We start from the raw sequence: 22,215 nt of genomic DNA, 5'->3' as shown, positions 1-22,215 counted from the left end.
CCCCACCTCCCAGACAGAATACTTCCCCCCCCGCGTCCTCCTCGTAGACGACAACGCAATCAACTTAAAACTCCTCGTCGTCTTCGCCCAGCGCCAATCCCTCCGCTACGAACAAGCCTCAAACGGCCTCGACGCGCTGGATATTTTCAAGCGCGAAGCCCTAGTCACCTCGCCCCCGACTAGGCCGTTCGATTACGTGCTCATGGATCTTAGTATGCCGGTTATGGATGGGTTGACTAGTACGAGGGGGATTCGCGCGTTTGAGGGGAAGATGGGGTTGCAGAGAAGTCAGATTGTTGCACTGACGGGACTGGCGAGCGCGCAGGATCAGAGGGATGCGGGGGAGGCGGGGGTGGATCTTTATCTTGTTAAGCCGGTGAAGTTTGCGGATATTAGGAGGGTGTTTGGGGCGCGGTAGGAGAGGGCTGTTGGTGGTTTTGGGGCGTGGAGATGGTGGGAGCGTTTTGCATTGTGGGGAATCTTTCTTTGTTTTTGGGGGTTTGGGAGGGTGTTTTGGGTTGGGGGTTGCATAGCGTGGCGTAGCATTGTCTTATACCGTTTTGTACTAGCGCATGGAATACTGCATTTCTCTCCATTCACCTCACCTCACCTTACCCTTCTTACCCGTGACCAAACACATGTATACAAATATACTTGCCGGGTTTGCGGCAGTCGGGAGAATGCTAGTGGAAGATATGGGTCGTGGTAGGTTTGGACTTTGGTGGAGATACGTTCGGGGCGTCAATATGAGAGGAGGTCACTAATGATGCGACCAGAAACGTAGCTCGAACACACAGGTTGACAAATATCATTTTTCCAGATAGCAGTGTCCCAACGATATCCAGCCTCGCTATAGTGGAAGCGACATGCTCTTAGATACACTTCCCGGACACTATATGCGCGCCATTCTCAAGACAACTACTGTTGCAAATAGCGAATGTTGTGCGTGAAGAAGATAAAATCCGAAAGGTGAGTAAATAAACCAAATTGAAAACATGATTGTTTCTCTGCACATATTAGGACGTCACCATTAGAACCGCCATATGACTAAGAAAGATATTGAAAGGGTTTTGCAGTCTCGCAAGCTACCAACTCACACGCGATCGCCAATCGGGGAAGATACTCGTGAAGCGCTGGCTCGTGCGAATGAACCCACAACACAGTCTCCTGGGCGGCCGTGGGGATCGCTCGAAGCCTGTACAGCCAGTTCGTCGTTCCGCAGGTTGGTCTCGCTCTGGCGGCTGACGACCGTGTAGGTGGTTGTACGGACCAGGATCTTCATCTTCGTATCCTTGATATCGGAAGTCGCGCACTGCAGTCCGGGTAGTGTATCGGCTTGGCTAGAGCAGTGACTTGATGTGTTGCAGGGTAGCAGAGGAGATTTTGGAGGACTGAGGGGAGATCCCATCTTGTGTTGAGTGCCCTTGAAGCGCCGGATCACCTTGTCGCGGAACGGGCCTAGTAGGGGTAGAGAGGTTGAGAAATGAGCGAGGTTGACTTCCATCACGGCTAGCATGAGCTGCTGAGAGCACTCCCACCAAATCTCGTCGGTTTTTGTGTCCAGGTGGTAGGCATAGATGATCTGGATGATCGCGACGACGCAGACTCTGTAGTTGGTCAGTGATGCATTGATCAAGCTTCATCAACAATCCTTACATCAAACCCGAAGACATCATTAACAGGATGGCAATCTTCGATGACATGGGAAGCCAAAGCTTGCGTATGTGAAGCAAAGGTATGAGGAGAAGCGCGACTTCTATCAGAAGATGCGGCGTTGACGTCGCGAAGAGGATGACATTCGTGTCGAATGGAGACGATCGTCCGGTGCGCGCATTCGGAGTAAGGATACCCTGTATAGGCAGAACAATAAGCTGCAAGAGAGTCAGAAGATGAGCATATTAGGAGATCCAGGTCACTCACTCGAGCCGTAGTCCACAGAAGAACGCAGACACTGAGCACCAAAATCGCGACCCTGGCCGGCGTACGAACTATGGGCTTTCCACTGAACAATCGCCAGTACAGCGCTAGGATGGCGCATTTCGAGAGCGAGATCGCGGAGGTGTAGAACCACGAGTCGATGAAGAGCGTAAGCGCATAGTCATGGTGGACACGGTCTTGTTTGTTTGGGATGTGAATGTCGTCGAAGCGCTTGCCAATTCCAAGGGATAGTTCTGCGCAGGTTAGCAAATCATCTTTTCGCACGTTGGTGAGTCCTTACTAGCCCAATTGACAGCCGTAAACCCAGTCGCACATATCTGAGAGTTGTTAGAAACATGGCGTCGACCAATTGCAAGGAAAGTGGCTCACGAAGGCAGCGCATGCGAGGTAATCGTCCAGTACAAGTGGGCGAGGTTTCAAGCGTCGCGCCGCGAAACGAAGAATGAAAGCTATCAGCGCGAGCAGATACGTCGTAGCCGTCCAGGCAAGAAATTGAGGTTGTCGTGACGACATGTTGCGAAAGGCAAAAGAGGAAGTCGCGATCCAGGACAAGCAAGGGATGCGATGTCAGGCTTGGGAGCGACGAAGATTTAGGTTGATCTTAGAGGTCAGGGACCAAGAGGGAGGCGGAGGCAATCATGAAAGCTTTGTAGTTGGCGTAGCGGCGGGATCGGAGGTGACTGGTTCATGATGAAGGTGAAAGTAGGTCAGGCTCTCTCCGCACCTTCTTTCCTCACTTCACCACCATGACGTGCACAAGGTAGTGGCTACATGGGCCGCGCACACAACCCGGTTGCGCTATTTTCTAACTTGCGGTTGAAGCCTGGGCATGGGGAAAGTACGCACAGGTTTCTCTTATCTTTAGAGTGAAAGCGAGAGCTTGTAGCACGGTATACGGCGAGGACTATGGCAGACGTGGCACCGTCATTGTGTTCCAACATGGGCTGTAACAAAAATATGCGGTAGGGGTGAGTGAGCTTCGAATGATGGCAAATACATTACAGATTCCTGATCCAATGTCGCATCTGTCAAGTCTTCAGCACTGAATCCTCGTGAGATAGGAGAAGCCAGACGTCATGTTCTCTGCTGTAGCCTGGCACCAGATACATTCAATACGCACACGTTTTGAGCTGTATAAGCGGGTTTGATGGCGTACTAACGCCTTCCTCACATCGAAGATAGCTGTTGACCTTGATAAAGGAATTTATAGTTCTCCTCAAGCTGCACACCTACTTCCTGATACACAACCTTTTGGAAGTGTTCATCATCGAGCTTGGTTGTACGCTGGCCGAAGTCGCAGCGGATACAGCGCTTAACTGCATCGGCATACTTGCCGCCAGCCTCGTCGTATAGCTCTTCAACAAGCCGTTCATCTTCTCCGGAAGTGCCCTCAGCTCCACAGCGGTCTTCAGCAAAGAGTATGGGTCCATGCGAACAAGCTACGTTCCCCCTGTGCAATGAGCACATGACACTACGAGTCTTGCAAAAGCACATTGGTCGCCATCAGGAACATCTTGCGTTATTTGCCCTTCCACTTGATCTTCAAGGCATAGAGGATGGTACAATGGACTATGCACACGGCTTGACGGGCGTTGACATGGGTAGCAAGCAGGAGGTCTCGGCCCAGAGTAACTCTTCGGAAGCTGGAGAAGGAAGCAATGGTAGTTTGAGCGGTGATCAAGACAATTTGGAGTATGAAGATAAAGAGACGTTGAGTGCAACGATTGGTTCGCAGTTCGATGTGTTGCAAACGCATGTTCTGAAAAAGCGCAGTGCCAAAACACAATTTGAGTGGTTTGTACCAGCGGATGGTATTTCGAGGGTAGTGATCGCTGCCGACATTGAACGATATCCAGGCCCAGGCGCTTCCGTGAAATCTGGTATGGAAATTCGAGATTATAGCCATCAACCTGGATACTGGATCAAAGCGTGTCATACACTCACAAGAGCAATGATCCAAGATCTGAAGCTTGATTCACAAAAGTGGAGTCAGGAACGATCATCTGCGCGCAAGTCCCCCAGTCCAGAAATAGATGGCTCAAGAACGGCACCAGAAGATGTACAAACTACAACAGATCGAAGAGACATATATCCAGGAACACCAATAGCGAACCCATATGAACACCACTCACACAACCCAGAACCTGCAACCGCGGGGATGATGCCAGACTATGTAACTCCACTTCAAACGGCCCCTGATATGCCCTTTGTACCCCCAGGGTATTATCTTGCCTCTGACGCTCGTTTTCAGGCCGCCCTCTATCTTCATCAATTTTGTTAGAACTCTGACGAATAAATGCATTAGACTATCCCATTTCTCAAATACCAAACCCGTCTCATTACGGGTATCCAGACGACGAACGCTGACGCACTAAGCACATAGCCGTTATTACTGTTTGTTGTCCTAGAGTTATATTTGGTAGACATTGGGCTGCATTTGCTTCATGGTATTCATAAATCAGCCGTGAGACCAAGCTCGATGAGGAAGTTTCACGACCGCCATTTCTTTCACAGCTAACCCTCATTGCAACACCCTCGCACGACCTATCGACTCGTCAAGATCTGCTCTTCGTAAAGCATATAAATACTGTCGCGACCAAAATGCCGATCGACCGATAGCTCGGTGCGCGGCTCGTGACTGTATATACCTGCTTCGACAAATACACTTGAGCATACGGTTTAATAGCGATAGGGCTTTTGTCACTCCTTGTTTGGTGCTTGATGGGTGCGTGCTGTCATTGCAAACTAGATTGCTGTGGGTAGCAGAAATACAAATTGACCTTGGGCTGTAACCTCAAACATGCATGTTTCTCGTTGAAATGTTTATTGAGATTTCCCCTTCTTTTATATATCGAACCAGATTAGTTGAGCTTGCTATATACGAAGGCATATTTGTAGTCTTTCATATCATTGAATCCCAGTATTTTGCCGCTGACTTCCAGGGTATCTAACAATCGTTCCCAAATCCTCCTACTCCTTTCAGTCCTTGTTTCTACCACACGAAGGGTGCATTACCTAGGATCATGAACCCGACTGCTGCATTAGTGGCCTGATATTGTAAGTGTTTACTCTCGGTTCACACTTATTGGAGTTTAGGTAGCTATGGCCAATCCGACGTCTTGGTCGCCATCATGTGTGGTCAATGTATCGCAGTTGGACTAACTGAACAATGTTCTGTGAAGAAAATAGCTATTCACGTTGCTATCACGTAGTTAAGAAGTATTGTCACACCCGAACCTACTGGGTTTTTAGTCGAGACTAGTACGTGCAATACAGTTCCTGTTTCGTAAAATGATCGGTCAGTATCTAGTCACTCATCTGCTACTCAGAGTAAATCGAAAGTGGCGACTTTGTGTACACCCAATGAACCCAAATCTTCAGGGTAACTCCCTCCAGTGGTAATATCATGTTAAGGTGAGGCAGCTGCCATATAGAAAGGTACAGTAGGTATCAATGTGTTCCCATCTGACGCAACTCGTTAGAACTATAGGTTTATTCATGTCATACCAAAATATCGTACAAAATACTATCTTCAACTTATCACGGCGCGCGCAACTTACTTATCGGCTTGACCGATTACTGCTCTTGCCTTCGGACATACATATGCTCACTTCCAAAGTACATGTCCACGAACGACGAACACCGAAATTCAACGTTCCACATCCATTTCAGTGTCTGAATCACCTCATACTACACCGCTGACGTACACAAAGAAGACGACACTATCTTGCAAGAGAAACACTACCAGCTCCTTACTAGATTGCTCGAGTGCAGCTGATTGGACATTGATGTCGGGTACACACGGAATAGATGTACATTCTTCTCATCGGCACTCTTCTTGCGGGTTTACGCTCATGTCGGGTCGCTTTCGGTATGCGGATCTTCGGTATGGCCCAACTGCTCACTGGAATAAGTGACGTCATACAAACGTGACGCGTGCATACCGCAATCGCTAGCCAGGCCTAGACCTTCGATGGACTAGACCCACTTTTGCACTGCCGCGCCACCTCTATTCTCGCGACCTCGAGATTCCACGTCAACGGTACAAACAACAATGCCGTTCCTTATGCGGCTAATATAAGAGGAGGGAGGTTTTTAGTGGAACTACAATCTGCTCGTGAGGATGGACCGTTCATCGATTCCTCCTGTCGCCCGAAACGCAGGTGACGCACAAAATATACATGCGATTGGCATGCTGGATTTGCTGGAACACGATCCCCGGCCGACATTCCTTCTCGATGGGATAAAATCCTTTAACAGCTGCGATATCTCAACCTCACTGGCCTACTGGAACCAGGCCCTGGCTAGTGTCAATGGCGGACAAGTCTTGAGGAGCATCAAGAGCGAAAACGTCACTGTTATTACGGAGGAGCGACGACCACTTCGCTCAGAATTCCAAACCTGGATCGTTACAGAGGGAGAAACTGCCAAGTCATGTACCTGTTTTGGCTACAGATGGACGAAGTTCCTGCTTACAAGCCAGTGGATAGTCGTATACGGAGCGCCGACAGAGACCTTAGAACTTAAGGTAAAAGCAAAATCAAACAACGCTATCCTTACCAACAGCATTTTGCAGTCAAGTATCGCAACATTTAACTGGACTGGCAGACTCTCTGGTGCGAGGATGTCACTACACGTCGCCTTGGCATAAGGTATCAATTGGTCACAAACTCCGCTAGGACCATTAAGCACATAGTCTTTAAGGCTTCGCAGCATTGCGAATATTGTGATGCAGGACCTACAGCTAGCAGTTGTGTTCTATAGTTCGGATCTCACAATGGTTTACAATAAGAGTTATGTCAAATTCCTCAGAAACCTCCATCCCTGTATAGGTCTTAGTGCTCGAGTCGCGTTAGGTACACTTTGGTCTAAATATTACAAGCCAATTATAGTTCGGAACCTTAACAGTAAGACTGTCGAGCAAACAGATCTAGCTATTCATTTAGCCCGCGAGGACATCAAGGAGGAGATGTACATTAACCTAAAATTTATCCCAATCCTGGATGCAGACGGTGCTGCAGTGGGACACTACGTGCCCTTAACAGAAACTATAAGCGTCCATAGCCTTCTGGATTTTATACTTCCGTCGGCTGAACAAACACTGTATTATAAGGAAATCTGCTTAGATAAAAACATTCTAAGAGTCAGCAGTCACTAACCAGAGCACAGACTAAAGAGGTTATTTCACGAAGGCAATCTCAAACACTCCTACAGCTCAGCGAAGAAGCCCCACGAGCACGGGACATTAATTTGTACTGGGCTCTGGCCACGGAAGTGTTCTCACGCAACAACAAAGATATGCTATTTATTCTACTCTATTCTGTTAAGTATGGTTTGAACAACTTAAATTTCAGTGCTACACGCATGTTGGGAGAACACCAGCAGTGCATGCTGCAAGGCTCTGTTAGCCTACCTAAAGATTCACCTGCGGGGCCAGCTCGTCTCGATCTTTAGAAGGACTATAGCTTTACGCCGTACTTTCGACAGGCCATAGCTGCACGTGAACCAATAACAGTCTCGTTTAACAAGGACTTAGCGGCTGCTAAATTACTCTGTAATGTTCCCTGGCGTAGGTTTAGAGACCCTTGCTGAGCAGCTGTAATATGCCTACTTAACCCAACTTCGTTAAAAGACAACATCCTTGGATTCATGGTCGTCGGCCTGAACCCCTGCAGGCCCTACAACAGTAACTATAGCCACTTTATTTCTATAGTTAGTTGTATGCTTTTAACTTTGTTAACATCAATTCTTCTTCACAAGGATAATATCAGGCGTAGGGAGAGTGCTATCGCAAACGTTGAGGTTATACGACGTAAGCTGCAAGAGCAGCTTCTTAACACTTAGAAAGAAGTTCAGCAAAGTGTACATAAGTTCTAACGTTTTGCTAAGGGTGCTAACATTAGGATCTTTATCCTAGGTTTAAATAGCGTGTATTCGTACCGAAATAAAGCTTGGTATAGCATGTAAGAAAGACTCCGACAGAAATACCATTTGAAATATATACTAACTATGCCCACCTTCGAAGACTAGGTACGAATGACCGAAGTCTTGAACTCGATGTGGCCTGGGACATACTTGTAGATGACGAGTATATCCCTATTGGTAAAGCTAAGTTTCAGGCACTCATCGACACGAAGCAGCATCAGTACGTTATAGGTGGTCTCCTGGCGTCGTACGATGGAGAGTTGACGTCAACTTGCAAGGTCATTCGAAGCGCGCTTGAAGCGTACTTCTATACAAAGTCTTGGTGATTCACAACCGCATGAACAGCCTGTGTGGGTATTGTGTTCTATCTTCCCTGACATGAAGAGTGACGGTGAAGTTGAGGCAATGATTGGCTGCTTCACAGATATCAGGTACGCATAGGCGCGAACATATTTTGACGTTGTGCTCACTTTCATGAACAGTCAACAAAAATTGGGTGAGCAGGTGCAAGCTGCCCATGCTCTGAATGCTCAGGAGTCCAAACGGTATGTTTATATATCGCTGGGCGACTTGCTGGAGTCTGACATATTCTCAGCCAGTTGGAGAGTTTCATCGACACTACTTCGTACGTTGGCTTGTACATCAAACTTTTGCGACGGTCTGACCAGCAGTGTAGCCATGAGATGCGCAATCCTCTCTCAGCTATCGTACAGTGTGCTGATGTAAGCACGCCAATTGAGATGAACTGATCTTTGTATTGACCCTATAAGAGCATTATAAGCACCCACAAAGCTTTGGGGAGCGTCACAAATCATCATCGGATTAACCAGAGCATTTCGGAATCTACCATTGATGCTGCTGAGATCATTGTGCAATGCTCCAAGCACATGAAGACCATCGTAGACGGTGAGTGAATGTTGATGCCAGCAGGCCGCGCTCTGACTAAATTCTGAGCGCTGCAGATGTGCTCACTATGTCCAAACTGGATTCCGGGCTCTTTGTTATGACTCCAGTGGATGTGCAATTGGAGTCCGTTGCGAGAGATGCCGTTAAGATGTTTGAAAGTGAGGCCCGAGCAGCTGGCGTAGTGTTGGAGCTTCGTTTCGAGGATTCCTGCAAGAAACTCAACGTTAAAACTGTTTCACTCGACCCAACTCGGGTATTGCAGATATTGATCAACCTCTTAACGAACGCGATTAAATTTACTCGTCTCGAGGAGAAGCGACATATTACCGTCATTCTCGGTATCGCCCATGAACGGCCGCTGCAACACGCACAAGACCACGTGGAGTTCATCCGCACATCGGAAGCCACAGAGGCGTTGAGTCTACAGACAGATTGGGACAAAGGAGGAAATGTAGGTAGACACACAACATACACAGAGCTCTATTGCTAACTGTGGTAGGTATATGTCATCTTCGCAGTGCAGGATACTGGTCGAGGTTTGAGCGACCCTGAACGCGATCTATTGTTCGCACGTTTTTCGCAAGCATCACCACGCACACACATCGATTACGGTAAGGACGAATACTTTCCTGGCTTTGGTGTCTCGTGAGTTCCTGATTCTCACTGCATGTACTAGGTGGTTCTGGTCTCGGTCTTTTCATCTCAAGGCGACTCACCGAGATGCATGGCGGTGCGATCGGGTTCGCGTCGAAAGCCGGTGTCGGCAGCACCTTTGCGTTTTACGTGAGAAGCCGCGATGCCACCGTCTCACAGCAACAGGAAGAATGCAGCAACGATGCGGTTGACCTTAGCATTCGCACTCAAGAGTCCTTCCTTTCCAGCCAGTCGCGCAACGACGGGGACCAGTCACCAGCTCAGTTGGTCAATACCGAAGTCGCCGCCTCGGACCTCTACGTCCTCATCGTCGAAGATAACATTGTTAATCAACGCGTGTTAGCGAAACAACTTCGGAACGTTGGCATCAATGTCGCAGTCGCGAATCACGGCGGCGAAGCTCTCGATCATTTGCGTACGACGACCTACTGCATCACGGATGAACCGCGCGCTGATAGACTTTCTCTCATACTGATGGACTGGGAGATGCCGGTACCTGGCTTCAGAGTTTTTACTGTATGAGGAATGCTGACCACAACACAGGTAATGGACGGCTTGACTTGCGTGAGGCGCATTCGCGAGCTACAGCAGCAAGGTGTCGTACATGGCCATGTACCAGTCATAGCAGTTACAGCAAATGTTCGATCAGAACAGGTTGAAATCGCGATGAAGGCTGGAATGGACAACGTGATTTCCAAACCATTTCGAATACCAGAGTTATTGGCGTGTATACAGAAGACACTCCGAGCCATGCTGTAATATACTTCGTAAGTTCGAATACTTTCAGACTAACTACCTTGCTCACTTTTTCGCAGATACACCGTTAAAGCTTACACTGCTTATTTCAAGCTTTCTAAAACAGCGTTCCACAGGCTGTGGCCTCTGTAGATCTTTTCCTATCCTCAATGATTCATTCCTTAATACTCTTTAGTCGCGGATACAATAACTCCTGCACAGTCCAGAGGCATCTTACGAGAAGAAATCTTTACAGAGTATCAAAAAACTGCAACACGTCTTGTTGTTCTAGTTGTACAATCCGGATTTTGTTGATGAGCCATGCCAATATGTCTGACTGTTAACGCTGGTTCACAGTGAGATTGAACAAAGCAACCATGTCGGCGTCACCTCCACTCTGAAAAGTCAATTAATCCGCGACTCTTTTCATGTTTTATCATTTCTATCATCCCAACTCAAATACAATTTGCAATATATACCGCCCACTCTCTCCTAGCCAACCCCTCCTTACATCACCCATATCCTACCTGCCCCTGGTACAAAAAGGAAAAGAGAACAGTCTCGAACAGTAACGATTGAGAGGAACTATTCAAGTCAACGATAGTTCTAGGTGGAAAGACCCAAGGTACAGTAAAATAGCGAACGGATACGATACCGAGTATGAATATCCTAAAGCACCAGGCCTTCCTTACGTTTTCTTACAGCGAGCTTTGCGGTCGGGTTCGATAGCAGGCTGAATCCAAATCGCCTAGGCTCTAAGTCACAGCCTTCCACAATCTTGAGGTCATAATTCATCAACATATGCGCTAGCGCGATCTTGATCTCCTCAGATGCGAAGAAACGCCCCGGACACGCGTGTAGCCCATATCCAAATCCCATGTGGTCTGGGGTTACACTGACGAGCTGAGCTTTGTTCTCGAGTCCGGGTTTCTGCCGCATTCGTAAGAATCGATACCCATCGAATACGTTCGGATTCTCGTAATGACTAGCGTCCCAGTGGCGATGAGCTGAAACCAGGGTTAGGCTATTCTTAGGGATTTTGACGCCATCAGAGAGAGTGACGTCCTTCTCCGTGTAGCGACGCATGCTTGCTTTCATTAAGTCAGCAGGATATTGGAATCAGGTATTGACGTGAGAGGGCAGTATACCAACAGCAATGGGCTTCAAACGTTGACTTTCTTTGAGCACGCTGTCCATCAACTTGAGATTGTACAGGGAACTCTTGTTCCAGGTCTCTTTCCCAAGCACAGAGACAATCTCTGTACGAAGGGCTTCGATGAGAGCGGAGTCCTTCGCAATGTCAAGTGTGACTTGGGTGAAGAAGTCGGTGGAGCTGTGCAGTGCGGCAGTCGAGAGCGATAGCTGTGCACAAGCTGGGTCGTACTCGATTGACTTCTCCTGCGCTAGATCTTCCAACCAGCTAATCGCATCGTTGAACTCTGCATTCTCTCCTCTTGCAATAGCATCAGCCTTCTCTATTCGTCGCTTGACGAGTACTGGATCAATGACATTGCGGGCTTCTTGAACCAAAGCACGTGCGGCAGTACAGTGTGGGAGGAACCACTGTACCACGGGACGAAGCCACGAAGGCCAAAGCCTAAGCTCTTCGACTGCCCGAAATGCAACGACAGAGTAAGTTGATGTGATCCGAAGCCAAGCAGGGTCGCGGCAGAGCTCTTCACCGAGAAAAATTCGGGAAGTCACGCGGGCCATCACTTGGAGGTTTGCTTCTCGCATGACAAGCTCGTGCCAGTCTGTTTATGGATGTTTAGCTTATAATAGTTCTGCCGATAGATAGTGAGGGATATCTACCCTCGTGTTCTGTATAGATGTCTTGCAGCGCTGCGACACATTCATCAGATACAGCTTTGGTCACACGCATCAGTTGGTGAGTCAACTGATGTCGTGCTACCAATTTCATGATGTGCGATTCGTTTGTTCCCGCTCGAAATCCCTCCATACCGGGAAGGTGGGAATAGAACCACTATAGTACTACGTCAATTTCTCTTCAAGTTGATTCACTCAAAATCGCTTGATTGAAGCACAACGTACCTGGAAGGCGGCTTTCGTGAAGCTAAAGTTCACATCGTTACGTATCTCGTGTGCGTACTCGGGAGGCAGGATTGTAACTTCGCCAATATCTGCTATCACTCGGAACGGCTTGCCGGGGACGCTATTCAATCTGTCGGTGATGATTTTGTATGCATTTCGAACAAAGTCCTTTTTCACGCGAACATCCGTAAGTTCAAATGCGCCTTTTCCGTTCACAAGGTCGAGGTTCGGCGGCTCAATGTATAGGACAAGGTAGACGATGATAATGAGGCAGGTGGCTAATATAGTGGAGAAAAGAGATGTTTGAGGAGGTTGTGAGTCATTGCATGTACTATCAGCATAACTAATGTTGAAAAACATCTTTCTGCTTCAGTGAGGAGACAAGTGGTACTGAGGACTTTCGTTTCTTTGAAACGTTTGATCGGGTGGCTGCTTTAGAGGGCTGTTTAAAGGGGAATTGTCAAGTATCTGTTTGTTGCCAAGGCAGATTCGGCAGTTCTCTAGGGACAGCAGAGCTGATTGTACACATAAATATGACATCACATCAAAGGACCGAATAGGTGAGAAAGATGTTGTAGGAAAAGTTGCATTAGTGTTAGTTAGTGGCATGACGATTATACCCAGGTTTAGTACAGCTGGACCCGATATAGTACGATTGCTGTCGCTCAAAATCTTGATACCCCTTGTCTGTTACTCAGATTTCCTACATATCGGCAGTTGACCTTGTCAAACTCTACCATGTTATAATGCGACGCACATGAGGTAGAGATAGGATGTACTCGGGTAAATACAAGTGAAACATACAATCCCTAGAGATTGTAGATCCAAGTCAAATTTTCATGTGATGTCACGTAGCCCCAGTAGCATGTGCTTCCAGGTCATGTGGCAACAGAAAAGCCGAACCTATCATTACAGTTGGACCATTATGGGATTCGACGAAGAAGGCAGAGGTGTATCACTAAATTGTGTATAAGAGTTTGGCAACTAAGCAGTGAAAATCTCTGCATAATTTCTACCTTTTCATTGCCTTTATTCTAAGTACAAACTTGGGAGCATAACCAAAATGTCGAACAAAGTTGAAACTCTGACAGAGGGGGCACGTTCCCTTATCCAACGAGCGTTCAAAATCCACCACCCTGTGTACGGCTTTAGCACGACGAGCACCCAAATTTACGATACTGCGTGGGTTGCTATGATTTCGAAAGCTGTGGATGGTGAAAAACAATGGCTCTTTCCAGAGAGCTTCCAGTATCTTCTGAAATGGCAAGCTGATGACGGGAGCTGGGGTAGGCACCCGAAAACCAAGACTGTTGGCATTCTTGACACTGCCGCTGCGCTACTTGCTCTCTTTCGCCATCTCAAAGAGCCTTTGCAATTGCACGATGAGTCGCCTGAAGATATTCGACTACGCATCGCCCGAGCGGTACAATCGCTGCGGATACAACTTGCGGCTTGGGACGATATTTTGACGACGAACCATATCGGTGTTGAGATCATTGCCCCAGCCTTGCTCATCTACCTCGAATCTGAGGATAGCAATCTGGTTTTCGAATTTCAGGGAAAGCAGATGCTCATGGATATGAACAAAGCCAAACTTGCTCGCTTCGATCCCGAGTCACTCTACCGCACACGTCCGTCGTCTACCGTTCACAGTTTGGAGGCCTTCATTTCCAAAGTAGACTTCGACAAGATTGGTCACCACCTTTTTAGAGGCTCTATGTTGGCATCTCCTTCTTCTACTGCAGCTTACCTGATGCATGCTTCTGTATGGGATGATGAAGCTGAAGCGTATCTTGACCATGTAGTCAATTTAGGGTCCGGCAACGGCCACGGCGGTATACCTGGTACACATTCGACAGCATATTTCGAATTCAACTGGGTAAGTTCAAGTTCTGTCATTGAGATGTCAATTTCTAATTGTTTGGTAGATCATTGCTACCCTGCTGCGCGGTGCCTTTCGTCGAGCAGACATCGAATGCAGTGAGCTCTTTGGAATTGGAAAGATAATTCTTGAGGGCTTCGAAGCAGACCAAGGAGTTATCGGTTTTGGTAAGCCACCGGCGGGTAATCTGATGGTTATGAAACTCATTCAACCTAGCTCCTCGTGCGGTGGATGTCGATGACACTGCAAAGGGCTTGTTGACATTAAGCCTACTTGATATGGATGAAGGCGTGAGCCCTGCTCCCATGGTTGCAATCTTCGAAGCTGAAAATCATTTCCGAACGTTTGGTGCCGAACGAGATCCAAGCTTCACCTCCAATTGCCACGTATTGCTTGCTCTTTTGCAACGAGCGGACAGAGACCAATTTCTACCCCAAATCAAGAAGGTCGTTAGCTTCTTGTGCCAGTCTTGGTGGGACTGTGATGGCTTGATCAAGGATAAGTGGGTGAGTCGACCCCAAAGTTTCTATCACTCCGACGATGAGCTAACAGTTATAGCATCTGAGCCACCTCTATCCAACAATGCTACTAGTGCAGGGATTTATTGATCTCATCTGGCATACTGAGCATGGGGCTTTCAGTGACGTGTTTCACCCGGAGCTGCTCTCGAGAGTGTCGATTTGTATCTTCCAAGCTTGCCTTCGCACCATATTGGGACAGAACCTTGATGGTTCCTGGAACGGCCAACCAGAGGAGACTTCATACGCTATCTTGACTCTGGGTGAAGCAGCGAGGCTCTTACTTTTCAAAGATCTGCAATCGGTACTGACATCTGCTATTCGCCGAGGTAGCACCTTCTTGCAATCCAATCACTGGACGTCGCCTGACCAAAATTGGACTTCAAAAACTGCCTACCGAGCCACATTTGTAGCAGAGGCGTACTGGCTCGCAGCTGTCAAAGTTGGCTTGGATCCTATTGGTGAAACCGCGTTAAGCGTTGGACACAGCCTTGAATCACCCCAACTTTCGAAACGTATGAACGGCTATCTCAACACCGTCAGCCAGACAAAACTCTTCTCATCGATGCCCTTCTGGGAGCTTCGAGCGTCATTCGTCGAATCTATGTTATTCGCCCCGCTCTTACGTGCAGAGCGACTCAAAGTGTACGATCGTGATCACATGGGCATCAGCAGGGACAGCTACCTCGACATTATACCTTTCACATGGATCGGTTGTAACAATCGCTCGCGTACATACGTGGCCACGTCCCTATTGTTTGACATGATGATCCTGTCGATGCTTGGCTATCAAACGGACGAGTTCATCGAGGCGATTGCAGCTCCGGCATTTGCCCACGATACTGTACAGCTGCACGAGCTGATCGACGACATTATCGATAGAAATGTTGTTACACGTGCTACGACAGACAAGAAAGAAGAACGGAGTAGTATCGTGGTTGATACCACTTTACAAAACGGCTTACTCAAGCGGAATGAGATAGGTGAACCGGGAGACATACATTTTACCCATAGTCCCATCCGAAATGACATATCTAAGGATCGCGATATTGTCAAGGTCTCGCTGCAAAGGTTCGTCAACCATGTGCTTGAACACAAGCAGATCCGGAAAGCGAGCCCGGAGGACCAGGCCACATTACGGCACGAACTTAGGGCATTTCTGCACGCTCATACCACACAGATCGAATCCAACGCAGGGATTATGCGTCCGGGCCGGTCGTCCGATGGCCTGAGCTGGCACGATTCGGGCCGTCCCTTCTTCGATTGGGTACGGACCACTGCAGCGGATCATGTTGCCTGCGCGTATTCGTTCGCCTTTAATCATTGTCTCCTATCTGCACTGATTGGGGATGGGAAGAACGTATTTCCTACAGTAAAAGAGAATTACCTTGTTCGGGCCGTTGCACGACACATGGCGACCATGTGTCGTCTGTGCAACGACTTCGGTTCTGTCGACCGCGACCTGTTAGAAGGCAACCTGAATTCAGTGGACTTTCCTGAGTTTGTGAACGTTCCTTCCGTGTTGGAGAAAAAGCGAATCCTAGCCGAATTAGCTGAGTACGAGCGACGTTGTCTGTTTCACACTCTGCAAGAATTGGAGCTAGCGGCCACGCAATCCGCAAAACAAGCCAATTCAATTGGCCAGTTTAACAAAAGGAAGGTGAAGGTTGTGCGATATTTCGCCGATGTGACGGACTTTTATGATCAGCTCTATCTTGTGCGCGATTTGTCTAGCACTGTGCGGCAAGATCAAACGCCGGAGGGAGATATGGAATGACAAGGGAATATCCTTGAGCTCATGGTGACGTACATGGGTCTTTGTCAAGTTCCATAGGAACATTGTTGTTGTTGGTGTTAAGTAGTGAACCGCTAAAGTTTCAGGAATCTTTTTCGATTACGTAGTGGTTGATAGTTGAAAGTAACTGATATGTGCACTATTCCACAAGGTAGGAGTTTCACAGCACTCTTCAATACGATGTGTCTTTATGCTCACCTATTTCGCATGTATCGACGTATCAGGGTGTATTACCGATAGACGCATAGTAGTATCCTATGATTAGAACCCAACTCTCGGTGTGCTCTAATGAGCACAGTGCTAATCAAGAGCATTATCAAGGCGATACACAGAATTCTTGGTAAGAAACTTTTGATAAAGGGGTAGTCTCTAACAGATGCTGATATTTTGAAACATGTCATTATGATATGATAACAGAACTAAGCCAGATGATACCTTTGTTGGTGTGAATCAAGAATGTGTGTTCGGGCCTTTCGTGTTGTCTTGGATTGTAAAACAGGGAAGGCTTTTTAGAACCCATGCCCTTATGACGTCTCTTAGGCCGGTAGTTCTCGAGATGTTTTCTGGACGAGATTACATTGTAGAGTGTATTAGTAGCTCATCTGGTTGTATACCAAACTATGTTTACATGGTTGATCAAAGTATCGGCGACAGGTGGAGGAGGCCTCTCGCAAGAAGGATATATATACTATGTCCAAAGCATTGAATAATGTCCAAAACTTCTACCTTCTCGCTTGAACTCTAACATTGGCAATTCATACAATGGCCATGGCGATAAGTACGCTCAGTGTCTACGACGACTTTTACGCTCCATACCTTGCTATTATTATTTTTTGTCTTACAGTCGCGATTTTGCATACATCTCTCGAGGTCATTAACGTCAGGTTGTATGGGGTGCGGGCTCCCATAGTCGGCCATCGCTCTATCTTTGAGCCTGCTTGGCTTGTCAGGCTACGTTTCATTCGTGGAAGCCGATCAATCTTACAGGATGGCTACAACCAGGTCAGTTCCAATGGAACGACGCTGGAAATATCCAGTTGAAGTTAACGGGATTGGTAGTTCAAAGATTCCATGTTCAAGATACGTCGGATCGGTACAGACGTCCTGATTCTCTCCAACAAAAACATTGACGAACTACGAGCAAGTTCTCGTGACGTCGAGAGCTCGGTTGAACCTTTCATAGACGATTTCGTGGGTAATTTGACATGTGGGTTGGTCTTCTTGCATAGCGACTTGCAGAACCGTGTGCTCCAGCAAAGATTGACTCCGACCTTGGCCTCTTTGGCACCAGTCATGAAGACTGAGCTCGACTTTAGCATTCTCGCAGAAATACCGCAATGTCAAGGTATGTGTTGAAATACGTGGGAGATATCGTACATACTGAGTTCAAAACAGATTGGGTGACTACCGACATTGTGCCCATAGTTGCACGCATAGTTGCCCGCATCTCCGCTCGCATTTTTCTCGGCACGGATCAATCGCGAAACGAGGAATGGCTGACGACCACGGCGGAATATACCGAGAACCTTTTCGTGACAGGAATGTTCCTACGCATGTTTCCAAAACTAACACGGCCCTTCATTGCACCAATGTTTCCACCTTACCGAGGACTACGCAAGAACGTTGCAACAGCTCGACGCATTATTGGAGACATCGTTATATCCCGAAGAGCCGCTTCAACAGAACAGCAAGCCAAAAACGAAAAGCATAGAGATATCCTCCAATGGATGATGGACATGGCGGTTGGCGATGAGCGGGCTCCGGAGAATCTCGCGCAAAGGATGTTAATCTTGAGCCTATCATCAATTCATACGACCGCTTTGACCATGACTCAAGCACTTTACGACTTGATTGCACACCCAGATTACATAGAGCCAATCAGGAGTGAGGTAACTGCAATCCTTCGGAAAGATGGAGAATGGCAGAAGACAACCCTGAATCGCTTTCGGAAGTTGGACAGTCTCCTCAAAGAATCCCAGCGATTCAACCCTATATTCTTGGGTATGTTCTCATAAGCACACCTGTAGATGATCAACTAAACTCGAATAGTAACGTTCAACCGCATACTACACCAATCAGTCACGCTCTCCAATGGCACTGTTTTATGTCCTGGCACTCGCATTGCGGTCCCTTCATACCACATGCTCCATGACACTAGACACGTTCCGGGTCCTGCACCACCATCAGAATTCGATCCATTCCGCTATTCGAGGTTACGTGAGGATACAAACCATCCCGAAAACGCTCAGAAGTTTCTTTTCGCGATGGCGGATTCAAGTAATATGGCGTTCGGGTATGGAAAGCATGCCTGTCCTGGCAGATTCTACACATCGAATGAGATGAAAATGATCTTAGCACATATTCTACTCAGGTATGATTGGAAGTTCCCTGACGGTCAAGAGAGGCCGAAAAATTTCACTATCGACACGGATATGTACCCTGATCCGGCAGCCAGAGTGATGATCAAGCAGAGGGAGATAGCGGATGAGGTAGTGAGAGGGCTGCTTTGAGATTGTATTGGCTAGACCCCTTATCAAGGAGGCTGATTGAGGTCGCTTGCATGGAATAGATTGGAATTGGAATCGGAATTGAGATGTTTTACGCGAGTGTTTTGATCTAGAGTACTTAGTGATTTACCACCTTTTGGGGGAGTAGAGTGATATAGCCTAGCCAGACTACGACAAACATGGGTTGACACATCATGTTCTCAATCCTTATGGATATCTGTACAGGCTCAAGGAACACAAGCGTAGCCTGCCAGGCCTTCGTCATCCTTGCCTCCAAATGCTAGAAGCGTGATACGTCGATTTTGATCACGTCATAGAGCTTATCCGCTTGTGGTATTGCCGATCCAAGCACCAGGTTAATCGTTGAAAGAATGGTGGCACTGTTTCATATGTCCTGATTGCATGTTTTCAAAACGATACGTGACGACAGATTGGATCAGCGCGCGTTAAGCTTAAGACTGGCTTCCCCCCTTATCTTTTCCAGTTTCCCCAAGAATACTCTTCTTACTTAGAGACACTCAATGAAAACCCAGATTTATTGTTCTCGTTCAATCCCCCCGCAAATCGAGAAAGCCTTTCCCACAATGGTGAATATCATGAGCACAATTGAATGGCCATGGCTTTTTATTCTTCTTTCAAACAACCAATCAACCCTCATGGTACTCGCAGCAGTTCTAGCCTCCTTTATCGCATTGGCTTGTATCTTGCAGACCAAAGGCGACGATGATAGCTCTGTCGGTTCTTTGCCATTGGTCAATGAACCTGGCTTCCTTTCGTTGTTCTCGTTAAAGGCAAAGGTAAGTGACTACAGAGTACTTGCAGTAACAGCGAACTTCACTCATCACATTGTTAGTGGAAATTTATCCATGCCAGCAAGGATCTCGTTGAGGAAGGACAAAAGCTTTACCCCAATAAACCATTCAGACTCATCACAGACTGGGGTAAGGTACTCATGCTGACGCCGAAGTACGCTCAAGAGATCCGAAATGATCCACATCTAAGCTTTACCAAAGCTATCTACTATGATGGTCATGCAAACATCCCAGGATTTGAGACAGTCAAATTGATCTCACATCCCCATAGTCTCATTCAGATTGTAGCAAGAAAATACCTGACTAGACATCTTTGTAGGTGTAGCGCAGTTCCCTACCAATCACATGTTCAATTGCTAACTTCTAGGATGTAGCAGCGGTCATTCGACCACTTGCTGAGGTTACCGAAGGATCATTAGTCCTGAACCTTGGTAGCTCATCCGGTGAGACTAAAATGTACCTAATTACGATACAATGGTAACTAACGAGGCTGAATAGAATGGCATGAAGTCAATCTCAAACTAGCTGTTCTTGATATTATTGCCCGTCTCTCGTCACGTATTTATTTTGGTGATCAGCTACACCAAAACGAGAAATGGCTGTCCATTGTCAAAAACTACGCGTCTTTGTTTTTCACAGCTGGTTCCGAGTTACGCAAGGTTCCTTGGATCCTTCGACCAGTCGCCCACTGGTTCATGCCATCATGTATTGCACTTCGATCTGAGCTACGTAACGCACGTCGCCTGACACGGCCATACATCGAGTACCGTCAAAAGCTCAAACAGACTGCTATCGACGATCGCACACCTATCCCGCAATTTGATGATGTTTTGCAATGGGCGGAAACCGAAGCCCAGGTCAAAGAATCCAAGTATGACCCAGCCACATTCCAGTTGACGCTATCGCTATTGGCCATTCATACGACGTATGATCTCTTGGAGATGTGTATGATCGATCTTGCGAAACATCCCGATTACATTCCAAGAATACGAGAAGAAATCGTTGATGTTCTACGCAAAGACGGCTGGACGAAAAAGGCATTGTACAACATGAAACTTCTCGACTCCGCGATCAAAGAATCTCAACGTCTCAAGCCTGGAAGCATCACATCCATGCGCCGCTACGCTACCTCAGATGTCTATTTATCGAACGGCTTAGTACTCAAGAAAGGTGAGAGACTGAATGTTCTCACATTACACAGATCTCCAGATTTGTATCCGTCCCCCGACGCGTACGACGCTTATCGTTTCTTCAATTTGCGGCAACAGGCTGGCAATGAAAACTCGGCTCAGCTGGTTTCGACCTCTGTCGAACACATGGGGTTTGGGCATGGAGAGCATTCATGTCCTGGACGGTTTTTTGCTGCGAACGAGATCAAAGTCGCATTGGCACACATCATTGTTAAGTATGATTGGAAATTGGTCGATGAAGCAGGTCAACATACAGAATTGAAAGGTATGATTGAGAAGGCGAGCGGCAAGGTTAATATCATGGTGAAAAGACGGACAGATACTGAGTGTCCTATTGATGAATATTGAGTTTTGGGGATTTCAAGTACAACTCTACGAACAATCTACAATAGCAATGTATGGCAAGACAATTCACTCTCGTAAACAAAACACTCGTTAGCCTTGGGCTCTAATTTGAGTGTCCGATCGTCCCTTGAATTCAGAACAGACAAGACAATCGAAGTATGCTTACTCTAGTGTACCATGACATATTTTACCCGTGAACCATGTCAGTTGCATGTTGACTATCTGTCAAATTGATCATTTACGCGGGAAATGACATCAACTATATTACGTGCTACGCGTCGACTCTACGCAGCACAGGCTATACTTTCCGAGCCAATCGGTCAGTTAGACTCTCAATATAGTGACGTCAAGCACGGTCGTATGCAAAGTGGTCACTAGACAAAACTTCGTAGTAGATCAATATTACTCACATGTCCTTGTCAAGCTTATTATATAAGTTCACATAAGTGATCAACACTGTTATGGATTGAATCCTCTCTGTTAGCCTGACTACCGGAAGGACGTTGAGTACGCGACACTAGCCATAAAGATTGCCATCTAAACAACCCTACTCAAACAATACCGAGTCTGCTTGCTTTAGATTAGTGTTACACCCTGATTCCCTCTCGTATCTCAAGAGGAAACACTGGACTTTGCAATGTCATTTGATTTCCCTGGTTTCTATTTGCACTCATAAAAACGCTTCACGTTTGGAAGTTCAGACCAGAAATCCAACTGCTGACGAAGCTTAATGCTTTTGAAATGAACATGTCCTTTTATTCCCCAAAATGTAGTGTCAGTCGGGCAGATTGATATGCAAATCACATGCGAGTCAGTTCAACATCAATAAGATGTTTTCAGCTTATGATCATGTTGGTTACTGTGGTATCCCGCAACAGTAGTGTACAGTGGAGACAGTGGCCCCATGACTGGCAGGGTTGATAACACACACTAAGACATGAAATTGACCCAACTAC

The 22,215-nt window shown here is 47.1% G+C and overlaps 8 protein-coding genes across 8 annotated transcripts in view; 6 read left to right on the top strand and 2 right to left on the bottom strand.

Annotated features, from left to right (window-relative positions):
• P153DRAFT_317851 (uncharacterized protein) overlaps positions 1-570 on the top strand; it is a 3,959-nt gene extending 3,389 nt beyond the window's left edge. Inside the window, exon 4 of the mRNA XM_033665034.1 lies at positions 1-570. Within this exon, the coding sequence (XP_033523568.1) occupies positions 1-418 (418 nt within the window). The 3' untranslated portion in view covers positions 419-570.
• A 523-nt stretch (positions 571-1,093) lies between these two features.
• On the bottom strand, positions 1,094-2,451 carry P153DRAFT_386361 (uncharacterized protein; the record flags this gene model as incomplete). The annotated part of the gene is made up of 5 exons (XM_033670520.1): positions 1,094-1,607; positions 1,657-1,871; positions 1,921-2,171; positions 2,219-2,255; positions 2,308-2,451. The coding sequence occupies 5 exons, from the start codon at positions 2,449-2,451 to the stop codon at positions 1,094-1,096; spliced, it is 1,161 nt and encodes a 386-aa protein (XP_033523567.1).
• Positions 2,452-3,358: 907 nt separating this feature from the next.
• P153DRAFT_357620 (uncharacterized protein) lies at positions 3,359-4,219 on the top strand (the record flags this gene model as incomplete). Its single annotated transcript, XM_033666745.1, has 1 exon — positions 3,359-4,219. One exon carries the CDS (start codon positions 3,359-3,361, stop codon positions 4,217-4,219), a length of 861 nt encoding a protein of 286 aa, XP_033523566.1.
• Positions 4,220-6,130: 1,911 nt separating this feature from the next.
• P153DRAFT_376440 (uncharacterized protein) lies at positions 6,131-10,182 on the top strand (the record flags this gene model as incomplete). The annotated part of the gene is made up of 17 exons (XM_033669659.1): positions 6,131-6,574; positions 6,635-6,994; positions 7,108-7,341; positions 7,393-7,492; positions 7,535-7,740; positions 7,783-7,808; positions 7,842-7,901; positions 7,964-8,083; positions 8,142-8,213; positions 8,346-8,408; positions 8,459-8,488; positions 8,540-8,585; positions 8,634-8,769; positions 8,826-9,220; positions 9,269-9,380; positions 9,446-9,915; positions 9,967-10,182. The coding sequence occupies 17 exons, from the start codon at positions 6,131-6,133 to the stop codon at positions 10,180-10,182; spliced, it is 3,090 nt and encodes a 1,029-aa protein (XP_033523565.1).
• Positions 10,183-10,827: 645 nt separating this feature from the next.
• Positions 10,828-12,570, bottom strand: P153DRAFT_423525 (GA14-synthase; the record flags this gene model as incomplete). Its single annotated transcript, XM_033672434.1, has 4 exons — positions 10,828-11,249; positions 11,307-11,912; positions 11,971-12,142; positions 12,211-12,570. The coding sequence occupies 4 exons, from the start codon at positions 12,568-12,570 to the stop codon at positions 10,828-10,830; spliced, it is 1,560 nt and encodes a 519-aa protein (XP_033523564.1).
• Positions 12,571-13,273: 703 nt separating this feature from the next.
• On the top strand, positions 13,274-16,387 carry P153DRAFT_292436 (Ent-kaur-16-ene synthase; the record flags this gene model as incomplete). Its single annotated transcript, XM_033663835.1, has 5 exons — positions 13,274-14,089; positions 14,139-14,259; positions 14,309-14,598; positions 14,651-15,506; positions 15,606-16,387. 5 exons carry the CDS (start codon positions 13,274-13,276, stop codon positions 16,385-16,387), a joined length of 2,865 nt encoding a protein of 954 aa, XP_033523563.1.
• Positions 16,388-17,167: 780 nt separating this feature from the next.
• P153DRAFT_376447 (Ent-kaurene oxidase) lies at positions 17,168-18,915 on the top strand (the record flags this gene model as incomplete). Its single annotated transcript, XM_033669661.1, has 5 exons — positions 17,168-17,183; positions 17,250-17,407; positions 17,465-17,750; positions 17,801-18,406; positions 18,455-18,915. The coding sequence occupies 5 exons, from the start codon at positions 17,168-17,170 to the stop codon at positions 18,913-18,915; spliced, it is 1,527 nt and encodes a 508-aa protein (XP_033523562.1).
• Positions 18,916-19,568: 653 nt separating this feature from the next.
• Positions 19,569-21,262, top strand: P153DRAFT_292234 (cytochrome P450; the record flags this gene model as incomplete). Its single annotated transcript, XM_033663827.1, has 4 exons — positions 19,569-19,709; positions 19,766-20,039; positions 20,099-20,167; positions 20,223-21,262. The coding sequence occupies 4 exons, from the start codon at positions 19,569-19,571 to the stop codon at positions 21,260-21,262; spliced, it is 1,524 nt and encodes a 507-aa protein (XP_033523561.1).
• Between the last annotated feature and the right edge of the window lie 953 nt (positions 21,263-22,215).

This window comes from Dothidotthia symphoricarpi, assembly GCF_010015815.1.
Source record: "Dothidotthia symphoricarpi CBS 119687 unplaced genomic scaffold P153scaffold_11, whole genome shotgun sequence".
NCBI classification, from domain to species: Eukaryota; Fungi; Ascomycota; class Dothideomycetes; order Pleosporales; family Dothidotthiaceae; genus Dothidotthia; species Dothidotthia symphoricarpi.
This window is presented reverse-complemented; position numbering and strand designations above follow the sequence as displayed.